Source organism: Malus domestica, chromosome 01 (assembly GCF_042453785.1).
Source record: "Malus domestica chromosome 01, GDT2T_hap1".
Lineage (NCBI taxonomy): Eukaryota > Viridiplantae > Streptophyta > Magnoliopsida > Rosales > Rosaceae > Malus > Malus domestica.
Window position 1 is genome coordinate 21,345,475 of NC_091661.1, and position 15,618 is coordinate 21,361,092.

Consider the following 15,618-nt stretch of genomic DNA (forward strand, 5'->3'; position numbering starts at 1 on the left):
AACCAGCCCTAAACAATATTGGGATCCACCAATTTAATTATCTATGTCAATTATCTATATATAGAGATTACAGACACATGTAGTGATCGTATATGCGCTAGAGACCACTTCTCTCTCAGAGATATGAGTCTCATGCATAATGTGCCATGCTTAATGCCACACTAATTACTTATTACAGAGAAAGCCATCTTTATTTCCCTCTCCCTCTCATGACAGATACTACAACAACCAGCCCAACCCCCCTAATGTGTTTTGGCTGAGCTTGTGATATTCGAATATTTGGGCTTTTATGGATTTCATGGTGTCTTTGTGTTTGAGCAGAAAGCATGGGAAGTTGCACAGGCCCCATTCAAGAATTTGATGATGATGGGTTTCATGATGTGGATGGCTGGGAGTACGGTGCATTTGTTTAGCATTAGAATCACCTTATCACGTATGAATGGTTTTCTATTACCATCAGTCATGGCATTTTGTAGTAGCCACCTTGTCATTGCGGAATAATTCTGGTTTAATGGGAGGGTTTTGATTCTTCATTATTGTTATTCTGCCTTTACATGCATATGTTTTGATGAAATAAAGGCTGATCAGGGCTTGCTGTCATAGCTCTCTCAGTATGACAACAAGATTACTAATTATTCACCTGTGCAGAAAATGTGACTGACATTACCTTCTCAAACATACATATGAGCACAAGATACTATGATCAATCCTGGTGGGGAAGAGCGGAGCCAATCTACGTGACCACATGTCCTCAACACTCAAAGTCAAAGGAGGGTTCAATCTCTAACCTACTCTTCGTTAATATCACCTCAACTTTCGAGAATGGAGTTTTCTTAACAGGTTCTAAAGGTGCGCTTCTCAGTGATTTACGATTCATTAACTTGGATCTGACTTACAGAAGATGGACCAACAATGCTGGTGGGTTGGTAGACTACAGACCGGGATGTCAGGGACTTGTTAAACACAGCACGGCCGGGATCATCATGGAACACATCAATGGCTTGGTGATTGACAATGTTAATATGAGATGGTCCGATGATCCGTTAAGGCAGTGGAATGATCCTTTGGATTTCAGGGCTGCTACTGTAAATAACATATCTCTGCTTAATTTCCACTCCAACTTGTACAAACAATGAAGGAGGTGGATAGAGAGAGAGAGAGATTAGGAAGAAGTATTGAATAATGTCATTCCTTAGATTGTATGTTGGTGATGGATTTTGTTCAAAGTTTTTATTAGATTAAGGGCATGAAAGTTTGTTCAATTGGTCACCCACCAAGCAAAACCAATATCTAGAGTTGTTTTGTATGTTATGGTTTAAAAGTTTTTTAACCAGAATACACTACAAATTCTGTTCACTCACACTCTGAGTTGTGAGAAATACAGAGGTATTTCAACTGAAGTAGTTTGTCGTACTAATTAATATTTAAGATAAAGTTTATAAATATTTTTCTTTTAAAAATAATGTAAATTTAGTAATTCACCTTTATTTGTTAAGAAAATTAAATTAATAGCACATATAGTATTATACCATTTTTGGTCATTTTACACAATCACAGCTGTTTTACATAAAAGTTTACCAAACACTATCATACTGCTTTTTTTTTCCAAAAGCACTTTTACAAAAAAGTTTACCAAGCACTCTACTGCTTTATTTCACAGCTGCTTATTCTCACAACACAACAAAAGCAGTTTTTTTTCAAAGCATAACAATACCAAACCAGCTCGAAGTTCTAGGAAACAGATATCACTTTTTTTTTTGTCGGAAAAAAAAAAAAAGAAGAGGTAGGAAAATGTTACTTCACTCACAAAATAAAACTCTCTTTGAATCACTAATCACTCTAGAATAAAATTGGAAAATAAGTTTGATTGGGTTTTGCCTCTCCCTCCTCAACTGCAGGAAAAAACCATGCTTTGGTCGACCATGGCACTCAACTCTTATGACATCCTTGGAACAACATGTCAAACTCGCCGAGGTTCAACAAACACAGATGTAGTTCTTGGGGGCACAGTGAAGCATCCTGAGGAAGCATCATAGGTAGATCTCTTAACTATTTCATCCGTTGACGTTACCTGCAACAAGTTCATATTTAAAGAACCAGTATAAAACAAATCAAGCAGGTTTATCCTTGGAGCAACTTCAAGTGATCTGAGCTCATCTGACATTCAGAATCTTTCTTCTAGGCTTGAGATGTTATGCAGAAAATCTCTGGCGCTCCTTTCGATTACCCCAAATTTGAGCAAAGAAACAACATAAAAAAACAGCGGTAATTGACGTCAATGGTTTACCTGCACAGGATGCAACTGAAGAGTCCTAGACTGAAGAGGGGGACTGGCAAATGACACCTCTGTTGGACACGCATTGATGATAACCACAATGTAAGAGAAACTGTGCAGCACAAAGGTTTACAAGTGAATTATTTTCCAATCGTTGGTATCGTGGAAAAATTAAAGTTAGAGATATTTATACCGACATTGGATCGAGCTGAGATAACCCTGGCACGCCTTCATGACCATCTTCAATGCTCATTACTATGACTCCAGGGACTAATGAAGGGCCAGTATTATGGAAACGTACCCGTTCCTGAACATTGAATATTATGTATTAAAACTTGGGAGCAAATTTGGTTTATCTCTAAAATAAATGGTTCAGCTCATAGCGTTTGCTATACAAGAAGCCTATCACTTTTTCTTGGTAAAATCAATTCCAAGAAAAAACATTACTATTGTATTGGAACGTAAGTATAGATACGAGGCTTCTCACCTGAATAGCATTTGCCGTCCTCAAACGAAAAAGTGGTGAAGTGTACCTAATACGTAACAAATTAGAAAAGTTCTCCAAAGCAGCGAGGATGTGACTTTTCTGAGGCTTAAAGGATGGATCTGCTAATCTTGGTTTCATTCTGAAAGAAGGAAACATAACCAAAAAATTATCACTTGACATTTTATACCAGTCGTTATAAAGTTTCTGATGCCAGATACACCTTTCTACATCCCATGTCAACGTCACTAAGATATACGCAGGATCAAATGATTGTGGAAATAGACGAGGGCTTACAGCGGCCAGCTGTGTTCGTTCTTCTCTTTTGGAGGAAGGCCAACACCCCAATTGTTAGAGCTATAAGTGAAGTCCAGCCTGGAAATCATACCAAACAAACGTTATGCTTGAGAAAGACAGAAGTTATAGCACGCATGGGTTACTCAATTAGAAAAGATGAAATGGGACTATAGGAGTGAGAATTATTGTTGAACACATAAAGGATCCAACTTGTAACTCGAAAGTAGCATATAATGCAGAAGATCATATACTTATTCGAGCAGTTAGATATAAGATCAGCTAAAATCGTGAAATCTTATGTGACAACTATAACTAAGACTGTAACTTGGGAATGAGATTAGCAATTGACCTATTGAACCAATCACCAGAATTGTATGAGTCACGATCAAGTGATTTTGACCGAAGCAGCTCATCGCCGGCGTGGAAAAATGGTATCCCCTAAAATTAGAAAATCATTTATAACTGATTGGTCATACAATATTCCAAAAAATGAACTATATAAAAATGAATTAATAAACATTATAAATAATCCTAGTAGCCTGCCATTTCATACATGAAATTTTCGTTAAATCAACATTAAATACGATTTAAAACCTGTCCGAGTGCTATTATACTTGTCGCCAAGTGATTTATCCTGCATCTCTCCTCTAAAGAAATTTCCATCGAAGTCTACAAGTAATGGATTGAGTTAGACAAGAAGTTACAAATATGAAGTCAAATAAATACTGCAGAAGTACATGTACCTTCAGAGCCACGATGTCAAACAGAGTTTCGTTGTCATGAGCAGAAACATAATTGATCTGGAGAACAAACGTAGTTGTCAATTGTATGGTTTTTCTATGTTAATATTTGTCATTCTACCTTTAAAGCATCAATATGAAGTTATGAACAATGCATTAACATCCTGAGCAAAATGCATTAACCGAAGTTCATTAACCGCCAATACTCAGATTTGCTAAGCCCACCTTACAGCAGGTTCTCAGCCTAGCATCTAAAATTATACATTACATTACATCGGTTAAGGGTATAAAATATGGCTCAGAAAACATCAAGTACCTTCAAACAGGTGGTGATAGGCACAAAATCACAAGAACTAAAATTATGAATCCTGATATAGATACTTACAGTTTCAGTAGGAGATAAAGTATATGCTACAGGTGTACCGCCATAGGTCAATACTTCTGCTCCTTTTACCTGAATGAATCATTGGAAATGTCAAGGTAATGCATTTTCAGCTAAAACATCAACAGCGGATATTGATACTTAACCCTTTGGAAATTAATGTATACCTCTTTCCCTTCATAATCAGTTAGCACAAAATCCCTCAGGTTTGCAGCCATTCCAACCTGCATTGCTGTACTTCCATTAGATACGATCACAACAAAAAGACTAAAGGAATTATGGCTTATGAAGCCTTTTGCAATATCACCGAAGAAAGACAATAAGATTTGGATCCAAAGTCGGTTAAGTAGTATTATTTAAAAAAGGATGACAATCAAAAGTTCAAATAGATGAGAAAATGATACGTAAAAGAAACTTCAAAGCGACAGAAATTTGTTTTTTATTGAAAATTCTTATCCCCTAGGTGAAGAAACCTATCAGTTTTAGTCTACCAATGCAGCTCATTCCATCAATACAAGAACAATTTTCAGTTTAATTTCAGTTGGCATCCATAAATTTTCATGATTTCATTTGTTCACGGACTAAGGAGACAAAGGTGTCCAGCATCGGGCCAAAAACAAAATGCTAGATATACAAAAATGCATTAAAATGATAAACCTGAATGTGATCCTTTGATTCAGCAAGCATGTGTTTTGCAACACTTTCTGGACCATGATCGTGACCATTAGGCTACAGAAGAAAGATTAATCCATTAACTATGATGAAAGCAATCATACAATATTCTACGTAAGAGATCACTTTCACCCTTAGCATGAGTCAAAACTGTAGTGATATACATATTACTCCTTCAGTGATGCAAAACAAGATATATGTGTATAGAGTGATGCTCTTTCTCCGTATAATCTAGCTCACAATGTTGATCATGCAAATTTCACTTCACCTTATTACGGTCTTAAGAGACTGCGGGACACATAACATGTCAAAATGTTTCAGTACGGAGCACCCACTATACTCATACAACACATATATAGTATATGCATGCAACTTATTAGCACACGAAATAAAATTTGTAGTAGTCTCGCTAAATAATCAACTAATATATAAAGAGCTCCTTTAAAAGTCATTATATACCTGCAAGAGTAGACCGGTCACAAATCCTTGCTGAAGAGGATGGCCAAATGGAGATCCACCAAGTATTGCATCCCGTATTCGATCATTAAAACTGATAGATAAATCAACACCTAGCTATAGGCACTCACTAGGTAGTGAAGAAAGAAATGGAAGAAAGGAAAATCTAGTATATATAGTTCCCACTGAGTTCGCATTTGACTAGAACAAGACATTCCAGTACAAGGTTGAAGTTCAACCACCGTACATCTTTATTTGTGTCTCTTTTGAATCTCTGATAAGGAGAGAAAAACTAAATAAAAATCAGGTGCCAATATCATCCTTTCAACTGTCAATAAGTGAAAGACTTTTTTTAATCAGACAGTCCTATATCTAATTCCTGCATGCAATCCTATTTCCTAGTTCCTCAACGTAACGAAAAGAAATGTTGGACCCCATTTAAAGGAAACGCAAAATAGTACCTTCCAATTCCAGTTCCACGAAGATTGGACTGTGACGCATTTATTCCACGTCCATTATTGGCAACTTCACCAAAATCCCATCCTTCGCCATATCTTGATAAAAGTGATAAAACAAGAATATTGAGCCAAAATCATGCTAAAGATTCAAGAATTGTAAACAAAACAACAGATCCATAGGGAAAATTCAAGCATCGATTTCCAAAGCTACAATAATAGTGTGTTAAATGAATATAGTGACTAATTACATATAGATACTTGAGCCATCAACTCCATCCCTTTCCTTTGTTAGGCTGCAGAGTGCATCTTTTGCTTTCACCTGTGCACGAATTAGTATCTTTTAGGCATTTGGCTATTGAACATCCACTCAATGTACTATGCTAACTGGCTGAGAGTATCATACCATTGTTCTTCTCATTATATGACCCATAAGATCGAACCGGAACCCATCAACCTGCCAAAAGATTCATATGATTCCAGAAACCACCTTTAAGACTTACAAGTATACATCCAATGATGCATAAAACTCAAACCCTTTCAATCCAACGATGAAACTACGTGAGGCTTCTTTGAGGTATTCAAGCACCATTTGACGAGTGAAATCTCACCTTGTAATCAACTGCCCAGTGCAATAGATCATCAACAATTAAACGCTCGACCATAAAATGCTCACTAGCAGTGTTGTTCACACATGTACTATTCTCGATAAAGCCATCTGTATTTCTTCTTAAGTAGTATCCTGGAACAATCTATAAGTAAACTTTAAATCAAAACAGAAGAATAGAAATCATTCAGGAAGACTGTAAGGCAGGACAACAGTCTATATATGGTGGGATCTTATGAATAATAACAAGTCATACCTTATCAAGAACAGAATTCACACTAAATGGCCCACTTTCGGACAAATGATTGTAGACAGCATCCAAGACAACACGAAGGCCGTAACGGTTAAGCGCCTGCAAGCAATATAACCGTTTTCCCATTATTTTTCACCCAAGTAAACAGGAGGCATACGAGGGGACACTAAAAGCAGAAAACAGGAAAGTCTGAGGAGAAGAGGGTGGGTGGAAGGGATGAAGAGAGAAATCGAGTAAATAAATTGCAAAACAAAAGGAAAGAGAATAAAGATCCAGTTAGGAAAATGGAAGAAAAACTTCAACCAACTGCAGATAAGATAACTTGTTAATCTAGTATTAGTATATCACAAGATGCATTAAACACAGAATTTGGAGAAGTGACAACCTAATATCCATACCTGGACCATCTTCCTGAACTCAATTGCACGGTATGTACCATTTGCATTACTTGCATAGCTTCCTTTAGGGACCCCCCAGAGAACAGGGTTGTACCTTCAAAAGACATAAAAGTAAAGATCAAGCCATCAAAAAGTACTTAAGCTAATAATGTAAAACAAACTGACAGAAGCATACCCCCAGTTATATCCATCATCATTTTGGATAGCTGTAATAAGAGCTTGTTGCTCATCCGAATCTGGAGCAAACTTTTCAAGTATCTTGAAATCTGGCCAATGTCATACAGAGGAATGGTGCAATCAAGCAAAAGTAAATTTAGCTTACATAAGACCACAACATTTTATTTCTGAAACATCAATGTATATACACATAACTCATACATCATATTCTGTTTTGCATCAACATCAATGGGAAAGGTTCCTTTATGTTTGAAGTTCAAATGGAAAGGACTGGTTGTTTTGCAATGCCTACGTATATTCACTTACCTACATTCTTCCAGTTCTCATTTTCATCATCAACCCCTGCAAATTGGAAGGCTGGCAGTAGATGGACATGAGTGATACCAGCATTTGATAATTTCTTCAAATGAAATGCACCCGCTGAATCCTTTGAGCAGTCAATTACGTATTTTTAATTAGTACACTCTTATAGAATTCCCCTTTCCTTTCATCCATCAGGTAAGATCCACGTGGAACTGAATACTTATAGTTCTAAGTTAAATTAGTATGCTTCGGGCATACTTGGGTTACGCCTCTTAATAGAATAATAGAACTACCTGCAAAGTGAAGGCAAGATATCCACCACGAAATTCAGAATGCACAGTCTGGTCATTGGCACTGCAATGGCAGCTGAGTATATTAGGAGTGTAATGCAATACCAAAACAATAACCATATTTGGAGAAACAGACACAGATTACTCGTCAAAAGTTAAACATAGCATACATCACTTGAGATCTCTTTTATAGATAATTGGCTGAAAGTGGCATTATATGTTATTACCTGAAATCTCTGATGTGTAACTCATAAATACTTATGTCAGAGAAAGAAATTATATCAGGCTTCTCATAAGCCAATTTATCCCATCCTTCAGGTTTTATATCATCAGAATCAAGATTAACCAGCAATGTCCGCCTGCCATCTGATGAAAGCCTGCTCCAACAAAAATCAAAAGAAATTAAATCTGGGAAATGTCAATAAGCAGGCATATAAATCAATGTTCATGACTAAATACATACTAGTGGATAGCAGTGATGCATAACTTTAGAATATGGAAAAACCTTAGCTATTTTCCGATAACTGTTGGCTAAATTAGACAACCGGCATACCCTCTAGCATATGGATCGTTTGCATAGCACTTTTCAATTTTCAAGGTGCTAGGATGATATACAGACACTTCATACACATAATAGCAGCCTTCCCAACTTTTTGGCCCTTTAGTACTCCAAACGCCATTAACCTCCTCAAGTTGCACAACTTCTTGGGGATTCCCCCCACCTAACGGTTCCTTATAGATGCAAACACATACTTCCTGTTTCGTAAAAAGAAAATGATTGCTTGCATAAGTAGAACTGAGAGGGCAACTCTAGTAATTAATAAAAAAACTTTTCACATATAAGTTATATACCTGAGCCGTAGGCGCCCAAAGGTACAGTGACACTGATTCTTCTGAATAAAGTGCACCAAGGGGACCATTATATGAGAACAATTCATCTAAAATACCAGGTAACTGCAGACCAGTGGCATCACTGCACCTTCCATTAGCTGTATAATATGAAAACAGATAAACCATATATTCACTGGCTGAAATTAAGAAACTGCAATCGATGATTTATGCAGATCTAGATTCACACAAAACACACTCACGGTAATGACTATGTTCCGTCATAAAAAAATTGTGTTTTCAAGATTACCAAGCTTACAAAGCAGTGATCCATCTGACTGAAACAAAGAAAGTTAAAATACTGATCCAAGATCAGAAAAAATTAAACGTAAATGAAGAGCTTCTATATTTTGCAATATAGCACCACAAGTATTTAATGTTAAATTAAATGGTTTACCGGACGGACTGCTACAAAAAATTGTCAACCAATGAAACAATATATGATGTATGTCTAAAGGATTCGAAATAATTAGTCAGGATTCCGATGGAGGTGTTTCATTATATATTCAATCTGAAAGATAGTAGATAATACAATATATGATGTATGTTTAAAGGATTGGAAATAATTAGTCAGGATTTCGACGGAGGCGTTTCATTATATATTCAATCTGAAAGATAGTAGATAATAGTTCTATAAAAAAGCAATGCAAGAACGCTAAACACCTTAAATGGTCCGAGAATAACTTTTAGCACAAACGGGTGACTACTACAAAACATTAAATTACAAATAACTAAGAATATTCAAAACGTAATTGTTTAGAAATTGTGAGTTTTATCTACTTCAGCACTCTCAATCAAATGCACACCCTCAACAAAAGGTAATTGATCAGAATTTGTTGTATTTCACCACTACCAGTCTAGGGAGACAAAACGGTTTATCTAACGGTGGGTTGATAAAAACTGACTGGCAACGGACAAATGCAAAAACATTCTTACCATCGAAAGTAGCAACTTCCAGTTGGCATTTGAGAAGAGGTTTGGCATCCAAATCAGGGGGCACATTAAAAGCTCTGTAATCTTTGATATGTGGAAATTTTTCTTTCACCTAACAGAAATCATTTTATACATGGGTCAGTTCGAAGCAGTTTCAAAACTTCTCCAGAAGTTACACTAAGAAAAAACAGCAACAAGAGGCTCCATGAAACAGCTTCTACAGATTACATAACATAGTACATTTTCCGGAAGCCCATGTTTATCTTCTTCAAGCTTTACTTTTATATCCTCACCTGCTAGCAAAGAAGTCTCATTACACTTAATTTAAAGATTTGAAATAACCACGAATTCCATTACTCAAACTCGAAGTATGAGTCAGGAAAGTCCTTACCTAGAATTCCATCACTCGAACAAGATAAAGCCGCGGTTTTACTAACAAATAAGTAGCAGGAACCATTTCCAACATCGACATTCCAGGCAATAATTGACTCACTAACCCAGAACGCCCTCGAATACAAGAAGCCACTCTGCAGCTGTTCACCCCTCTACACACATACAAGGTCATAACTTAGCATCAACACAAAAAATTGTTTGAATCCCCCTCCCTCCCGTAGTTCAGATTAGATTAGAATATCGCTCGAATAAAAGAAAAAAATACAAGAGAATTGGATTCTATAAATTCATTCGTATCTACCAAAAGAGTAACAAAGTTTAATCCTTTAATCAAAACCCACAACCAACTCGAACTTCTCCATCTTAGTTTTACTCAAATTTATCATCTCGTTCCGAAATTCACGGAAACCCAATTTCGAAATTCCTAACAGGTTTTGGGAGCGAGAGAGAGCAGAAGAAACCTGCGAGGTCGAAGTGGGCTCCTCCTCGGCCGACATTGATACGGACGACGACGACGACGACGAGCACTGCAAATTGGGGTGTCTGAAAACCCCGGCGGAGCGGAGTGGGAGCGGCGGGAGAAGGGGTTTACGCGCGGAGGCGAAACGGCGCCGTAGAGAGGATGAAGGACACGTGGCGGGGCGTTGAGGAGGGAAGTGGCGGTTGGTCGTTGGAGCCGTTGATGGTGGCCGGTTAAGAAGAAACGTAGACGAATATAATAAAGGCATCGAATTTTTAACCAAAAAATAATAATTCAGAGAAAGAGGGTGTGATTGTGAAGCTCTGAATTTTGCTGCTTTTCTTCAGATCTTTTCTGCCATTTCAGATTCTTCCATTTTTTTGTTGTAAATACAAACCCAACAAAAATTCAAACCCTAAGTTATTAACAATATTTGGCAAAGATGTTTTCCAGTGCTTTCTTGAAAAGCACTTTTTTTTTATGAAATTTCAACGCACTTATGACTGTTTTCAAAGAAGCATTTTCAATCAAGTACATGGTTTACCAACTATAAACCAACAAAAAAAAAAAAAAAATCAGAGAAAGAGGGTGTGATTGTGAAGCTCTGTATTTTGCTTATTTTCAATTACCGTGTCATTTTTGCTATGGTAGGGTAATGAGAAAAAAATTTCAGTGTCCCTGAAACATGATCCAGTACACTCAAGTATTATAAAACAAGTAGTTGAATTTTTTATTTTCAAATATCACTTATATTATGACGTTTAATATACCGATACGTGTTCTCAACGTATTGAAAACTCTCTACAATGGTAGACTTTACGACTATCTAGCTCGTATAAAAATAAATTTCTTTTTTACTTTTAAGGAAGAAATTGTACTCTAAAAATAGTGTTTTGCACACCTCAATTGCACTTTACATGACAAACTAATAATTTTATTATGCCATTTTAGAATGCTAATAATGGTTTCCAAGTAATCATATTCGTTTTAGTTTCATTAGGGTTTGATGTAATTTTAGCTCGTAAAGCTACATGTCGGACAAATAAATAAGAATTTTGTACTTTGAAGAAAAATACTACACCTTAAAAATAGTTTCTAATGCACCTCTATCTTGTCTCCATTTCGAACTATCGATATTATTATGTTATTTCTGGAGAGCTAACATTAGTTTTCTAGTTATTTCATATCGTTTTTGCTCTGTTCTGATTATGTACTATTTAACTCATGAATTTTAAGTACAACGTGCGTGCAAAGCATGTGATCAAATGCCAAATCACAATGACTATAGATTGAGGTGAAATATATACAAATAAAACTGGCTACTAATCTTTAATCAAAAGTGGAATTGGACGAACATATAACAAAATAGTACTAATTGGTGGTTTATATACAACTTACTATCATTTTAGTGTTCTTATTTCTTATTTTGATTAAAATTAATATTTGCTATTAGTTTTATTTGTGCGTAATTTTTTAAATTGATGGAAAATTGAATAAGAAATTTAACTTGAATTTTGAAGGGAAAATTTGATATGTTGTTCAATAGACCATTACCCCTTCAAAACGTGTGGGACCAACTATTGTTAAATTTCTCACTGAGCATGTGACTTCATGATGATCCTATGGCTCATGATCAATGGTTTCAAACTAAGAAAGCAACGTCCATAAACATTATATTATTTCTTCCTTCGATTTCATTGACTTGCTTCATTTGTCTAAACCAAACCCTCCAGTGGAGCAGTGAGCTTAGTTTCCTGCTAAACCTTTGCAGGCTATGAAGGTTTTCTTTATGAGAAAAGATCTCAAGTGTCAATATCATCACGATATGTTGCCAATATTGTTCCATTGTATCGATAGAAAATAATATTAATATAAGGTAAATAAGTATTAATATGCGATTTGCTACAACAACAGTGCGACTTGAGAACATTGCTATCGTAATACTGCTATTTGAGATCATTTCTCATTCTCTCTTTCTATTTTTGAATTGATCGGGGGCATTATGGCAGACACTCACAGTGAAGGTGAATGGTGGGCATGCATGCTTCACAAAAAGAAAAATCTCTGGGAGATTTATGATTATTTGTCACAATTATTACGCTACTTTTATGTACCAAGAAAAAAAGCAAAAAAAGTGAGAAGAAAAGCACGAGTACTTTCAATCATCCCCAATGTACCAAAGGGCACTCACAACATGTGATTCTACATTAATTGGAGGCTATAGCTCCCACTAATTTTACATCGACTACAGAATTAGAGCAACTAAATTCAGAGAATAGAAGATTGAATCCCTCCGAGTTAAGGACTAAAAATGAAATAGTTATTAGACGGACCTAAGAAGCTATGAATTTTCATTTGTAAGACTGTTGTTTGAAAAATTCTAACTGATATGGATTGTAGCAATCCATTCCATGCTGCTGCCTTTGCATGTTTGACAGTATGAAAAGGATGTGCAGCCTTAGAAAATTATGTAACTAAAAAGCACAAAATGTTGGTCAATGGAGAACAGTCTTTTGGTGCTTGGTGTTGGGCGGAGAATCAGAACCAGAACCATCAGAGCTTACCAGACTTCTCTTGTTACTGAAACAACTAGCACTACTACTACTAATGCAGGAGTCTCGGTTTAGAAGTCGCCGTGGTGGAGGAGAAATGGCAACCGGTGGGATCTCAATGGACTTTAGTTGGGGAGGAGGGTGCTGCCACTGAGGCAACGGTCCAGCCAGGAGAAGGGTTTGAAGCAGAGGTCCGGCTTCAATCACTGCTTGAAGTAGCCTCCCTTTTTCCGGCAACGGCTTCTCAGCTCCTAATTTCAAAGCAGCATGTGGCAGTGGCGGCGGTGATGACAATGGCGCCGGCGGCATCATAATAGGGTCTGCATTCGGAGATGGAACGATGATCTCGGAGTCAGAAGAGGCAAAGTGTTTGTTTGATTCGTTATCCTCATTTTGTTGCTGCTGCTTTTGTAGCTCTTGTTGGAGCTTGAGTTTGTCCAAAACTAGGGTTTGGCATTTTGCTTCTGCTTCATCTCTCTCTTGGAGGGCTTTGCTTAGGAGATCTTTGAGACGAGCAATTTCTTCTTCTCTTGTCGAAATCTTCTCTTTTGCTGATAAAATTGTCGTCTCAAGCTCCAAACTTGTGCACGAAAGAGAATGCTTTAGCTCTTCTATCCCCTGCAAAAATAAGAACATTACTTAGCCATGCCTATAAGAAAATAGAATTTGAGAAATTGAAAGCTGAAATAGTTATCAGACGAGCTCGAACGAGATCCAGTACCTCTTCCTGATAGAAGAATTCCCAGCTAAGGGGGCTGCACTGAACCTCCATTACGGTTAGTGTCGGTTGCTTACAAGTACGTACTTTGGTTTCTAGTTCTTGTGATATATATGATGGACGTTGAACAAAACACACAAGGCCAAAAGCATTTATAGAAGGTGAATTGCGCTTCAAGTGCATTTTTTGTACCCTACACATGTACACAAGGACTCAACTTTTGTAGGAATGTGAACGTGAATTCTGCAGTTTGAGAGACCTTAAGTCTTCATCAGCGGCACTTTTTGCCCGTAACTGAGCCGCATAGCATGTGCATGTGTGAGTAACGTGGGAATTACCATATTTGCTTATTACATTGTTGAACCCGCACTATATATTTATTGATTACATTACTAATCAAATCACTCGATATTCGATAAAATTAATTGATATTGATATGATATTTGGTAAAGAAGAAGAACTTCTGGAATTAAACAACAGACAAGTCATAAACCATTAACTTGTGTTGGAGAAATTCCGTAGTCAGACAATATAAGTAAAAGAAAAAAGTCATATTTGATGAATAATTAAAGCCAATTTATTTACAACACTTTTCTCCTTTACAGTCTAATCTCATGTGGTCTTTTTGACTCATACAAGGAGAATATTTTGTCTTTGTACGTATTTTATTTAGCCGCAACCCTTGCTCAAATTTAAATGTAATTTTATTTTTTAGTACATTGATATTTTTACAATAGTAGAAGTGAGAGTTCGGCTAAGTCATATAATGGGTAACCTAGTTTGGTATCGAATTCGTCATCCACGATATTCGAACCTAAGACCTCTCACTTCTAAGCAAATTAATTCCTCTTTCCATACAACTTCGATATCACATGACGAGGCCGAAGCATATTTTTGGCTCATGCGTCAAAAGGTATGCTAAAGCAGAGTTGGTAACCACGAAGAATTCGTCTGTGGATTAAGTTGAGGATTTCCAAACCTCTGCTCATATATATCCCACTAGACAAAACTTGGGGAATTTGAGTATACTTATATTGGCAGCAGTGACCAGATTAAGAAATTCCGGCTATAAAAGTACAGAATCTTCATGGATTAGGATGTGTGATTTGCGGATAATTGCTTGGATTTGAAATTACTTAAAAAATTAAAATCTTGCAGATGATGAATGAAAAATTATTGTATAATATTGTGACGCCACAAATATTATATTTGAACAAAGGCATGCAGTGTTCAAGTACCATATAATAACTCGTAAGACTGTTATAAATAACAGAGGTAGATTGTCTGGCCTCCTGTTTGGGTGTCATTCTCATCCCTTTCTATTTTGTGCAGTCACGATTAAGCCATGTCAACATTTTATATTAATTTTTTTATAGAGATAATAAAACAAAAAACAATAAAAATATAAAATGTTGACGTGCCTTACCCGTGACCGCACAAATAGAAGGGAATGAGAAGGGCATCCAAACAGGAGGGCAAACAATCTGCCTCCACAAATAACAACTCGATATTATTTATTAGTGATTCATCCCATGACTTGACTTAACCTCCAACATAATATCGTTCTATAAAAAAATTATTGACGAACTCAAAAGTGAAAACAACAATGTCATATATGACGTTATGGTGTGCCATAATTAAAATGAAGTATTTTCTCCAACCACATGTGACAACGTCTGCCTGAAAGATCTATGATACATATCCTGTTCATCTATAGTTCAACTAAAAGATTCAAGAAGCTGAACCAAAAGTAGTCTAACAAATTAGACAAATTTTTGAGAGTGCTCGAAACACGTCCCAATTCATCAACTCGTCATAATACAAATAATTGGATTCTCCGGAAAATGGCAAAGGAGATAATGGTAGGGTTCTTGAAAAGATAAAA

At 36.5% G+C, this 15,618-nt stretch overlaps 2 protein-coding genes across 5 annotated transcripts; both read right to left on the reverse strand.

The window, feature by feature from the left end:
* Positions 1–1,500: 1,500 nt before the first annotated feature.
* Positions 1,501–11,079, reverse strand: LOC114824004 (pullulanase 1, chloroplastic). Of its 4 annotated transcripts, none has more exons than XR_011582767.1 (28): positions 10,465–11,061; positions 10,002–10,155; positions 9,851–9,903; positions 9,614–9,722; positions 8,642–8,778; positions 8,343–8,545; positions 8,017–8,166; positions 7,793–7,853; positions 7,503–7,623; positions 7,195–7,285; positions 7,020–7,113; positions 6,625–6,720; positions 6,373–6,513; positions 6,168–6,218; positions 6,013–6,083; positions 5,768–5,860; positions 5,310–5,400; positions 4,836–4,907; positions 4,346–4,402; positions 4,182–4,250; positions 3,800–3,856; positions 3,651–3,725; positions 3,406–3,494; positions 2,983–3,134; positions 2,763–2,901; positions 2,473–2,582; positions 2,288–2,387; positions 1,501–2,071 (listed from the first exon to the last, which is right to left on the reverse strand). XR_011582767.1 is itself a non-coding variant. In XM_029100135.2 (28 exons), the coding sequence occupies exons 1-28, from the start codon at positions 10,729–10,731 to the stop codon at positions 1,961–1,963; spliced, it is 2,940 nt and encodes a 979-aa protein (XP_028955968.1). In that variant the 5' UTR covers positions 10,732–11,079; the 3' UTR covers positions 1,501–1,960. The 4 variants fall into 4 exon arrangements, 2 of the variants coding, with proteins under 2 accessions (XP_028955968.1, XP_028955963.1); XR_003772228.2 differs by having other exon boundaries at positions 9,851–9,906; positions 10,465–10,973; XM_029100135.2 differs by having other exon boundaries at positions 3,057–3,134; positions 10,465–11,079.
* A 1,519-nt stretch (positions 11,080–12,598) lies between these two features.
* LOC103439483 (uncharacterized) lies at positions 12,599–14,273 on the reverse strand. The gene is made up of 2 exons (XM_008378044.4): positions 13,737–14,273; positions 12,599–13,633 (listed from the first exon to the last, which is right to left on the reverse strand). Exons 1-2 carry the CDS (start codon positions 13,932–13,934, stop codon positions 12,959–12,961), a joined length of 873 nt encoding a protein of 290 aa, XP_008376266.1. The 5' UTR covers positions 13,935–14,273; the 3' UTR covers positions 12,599–12,958.
* Positions 14,274–15,618: the final 1,345 nt, after the last annotated feature.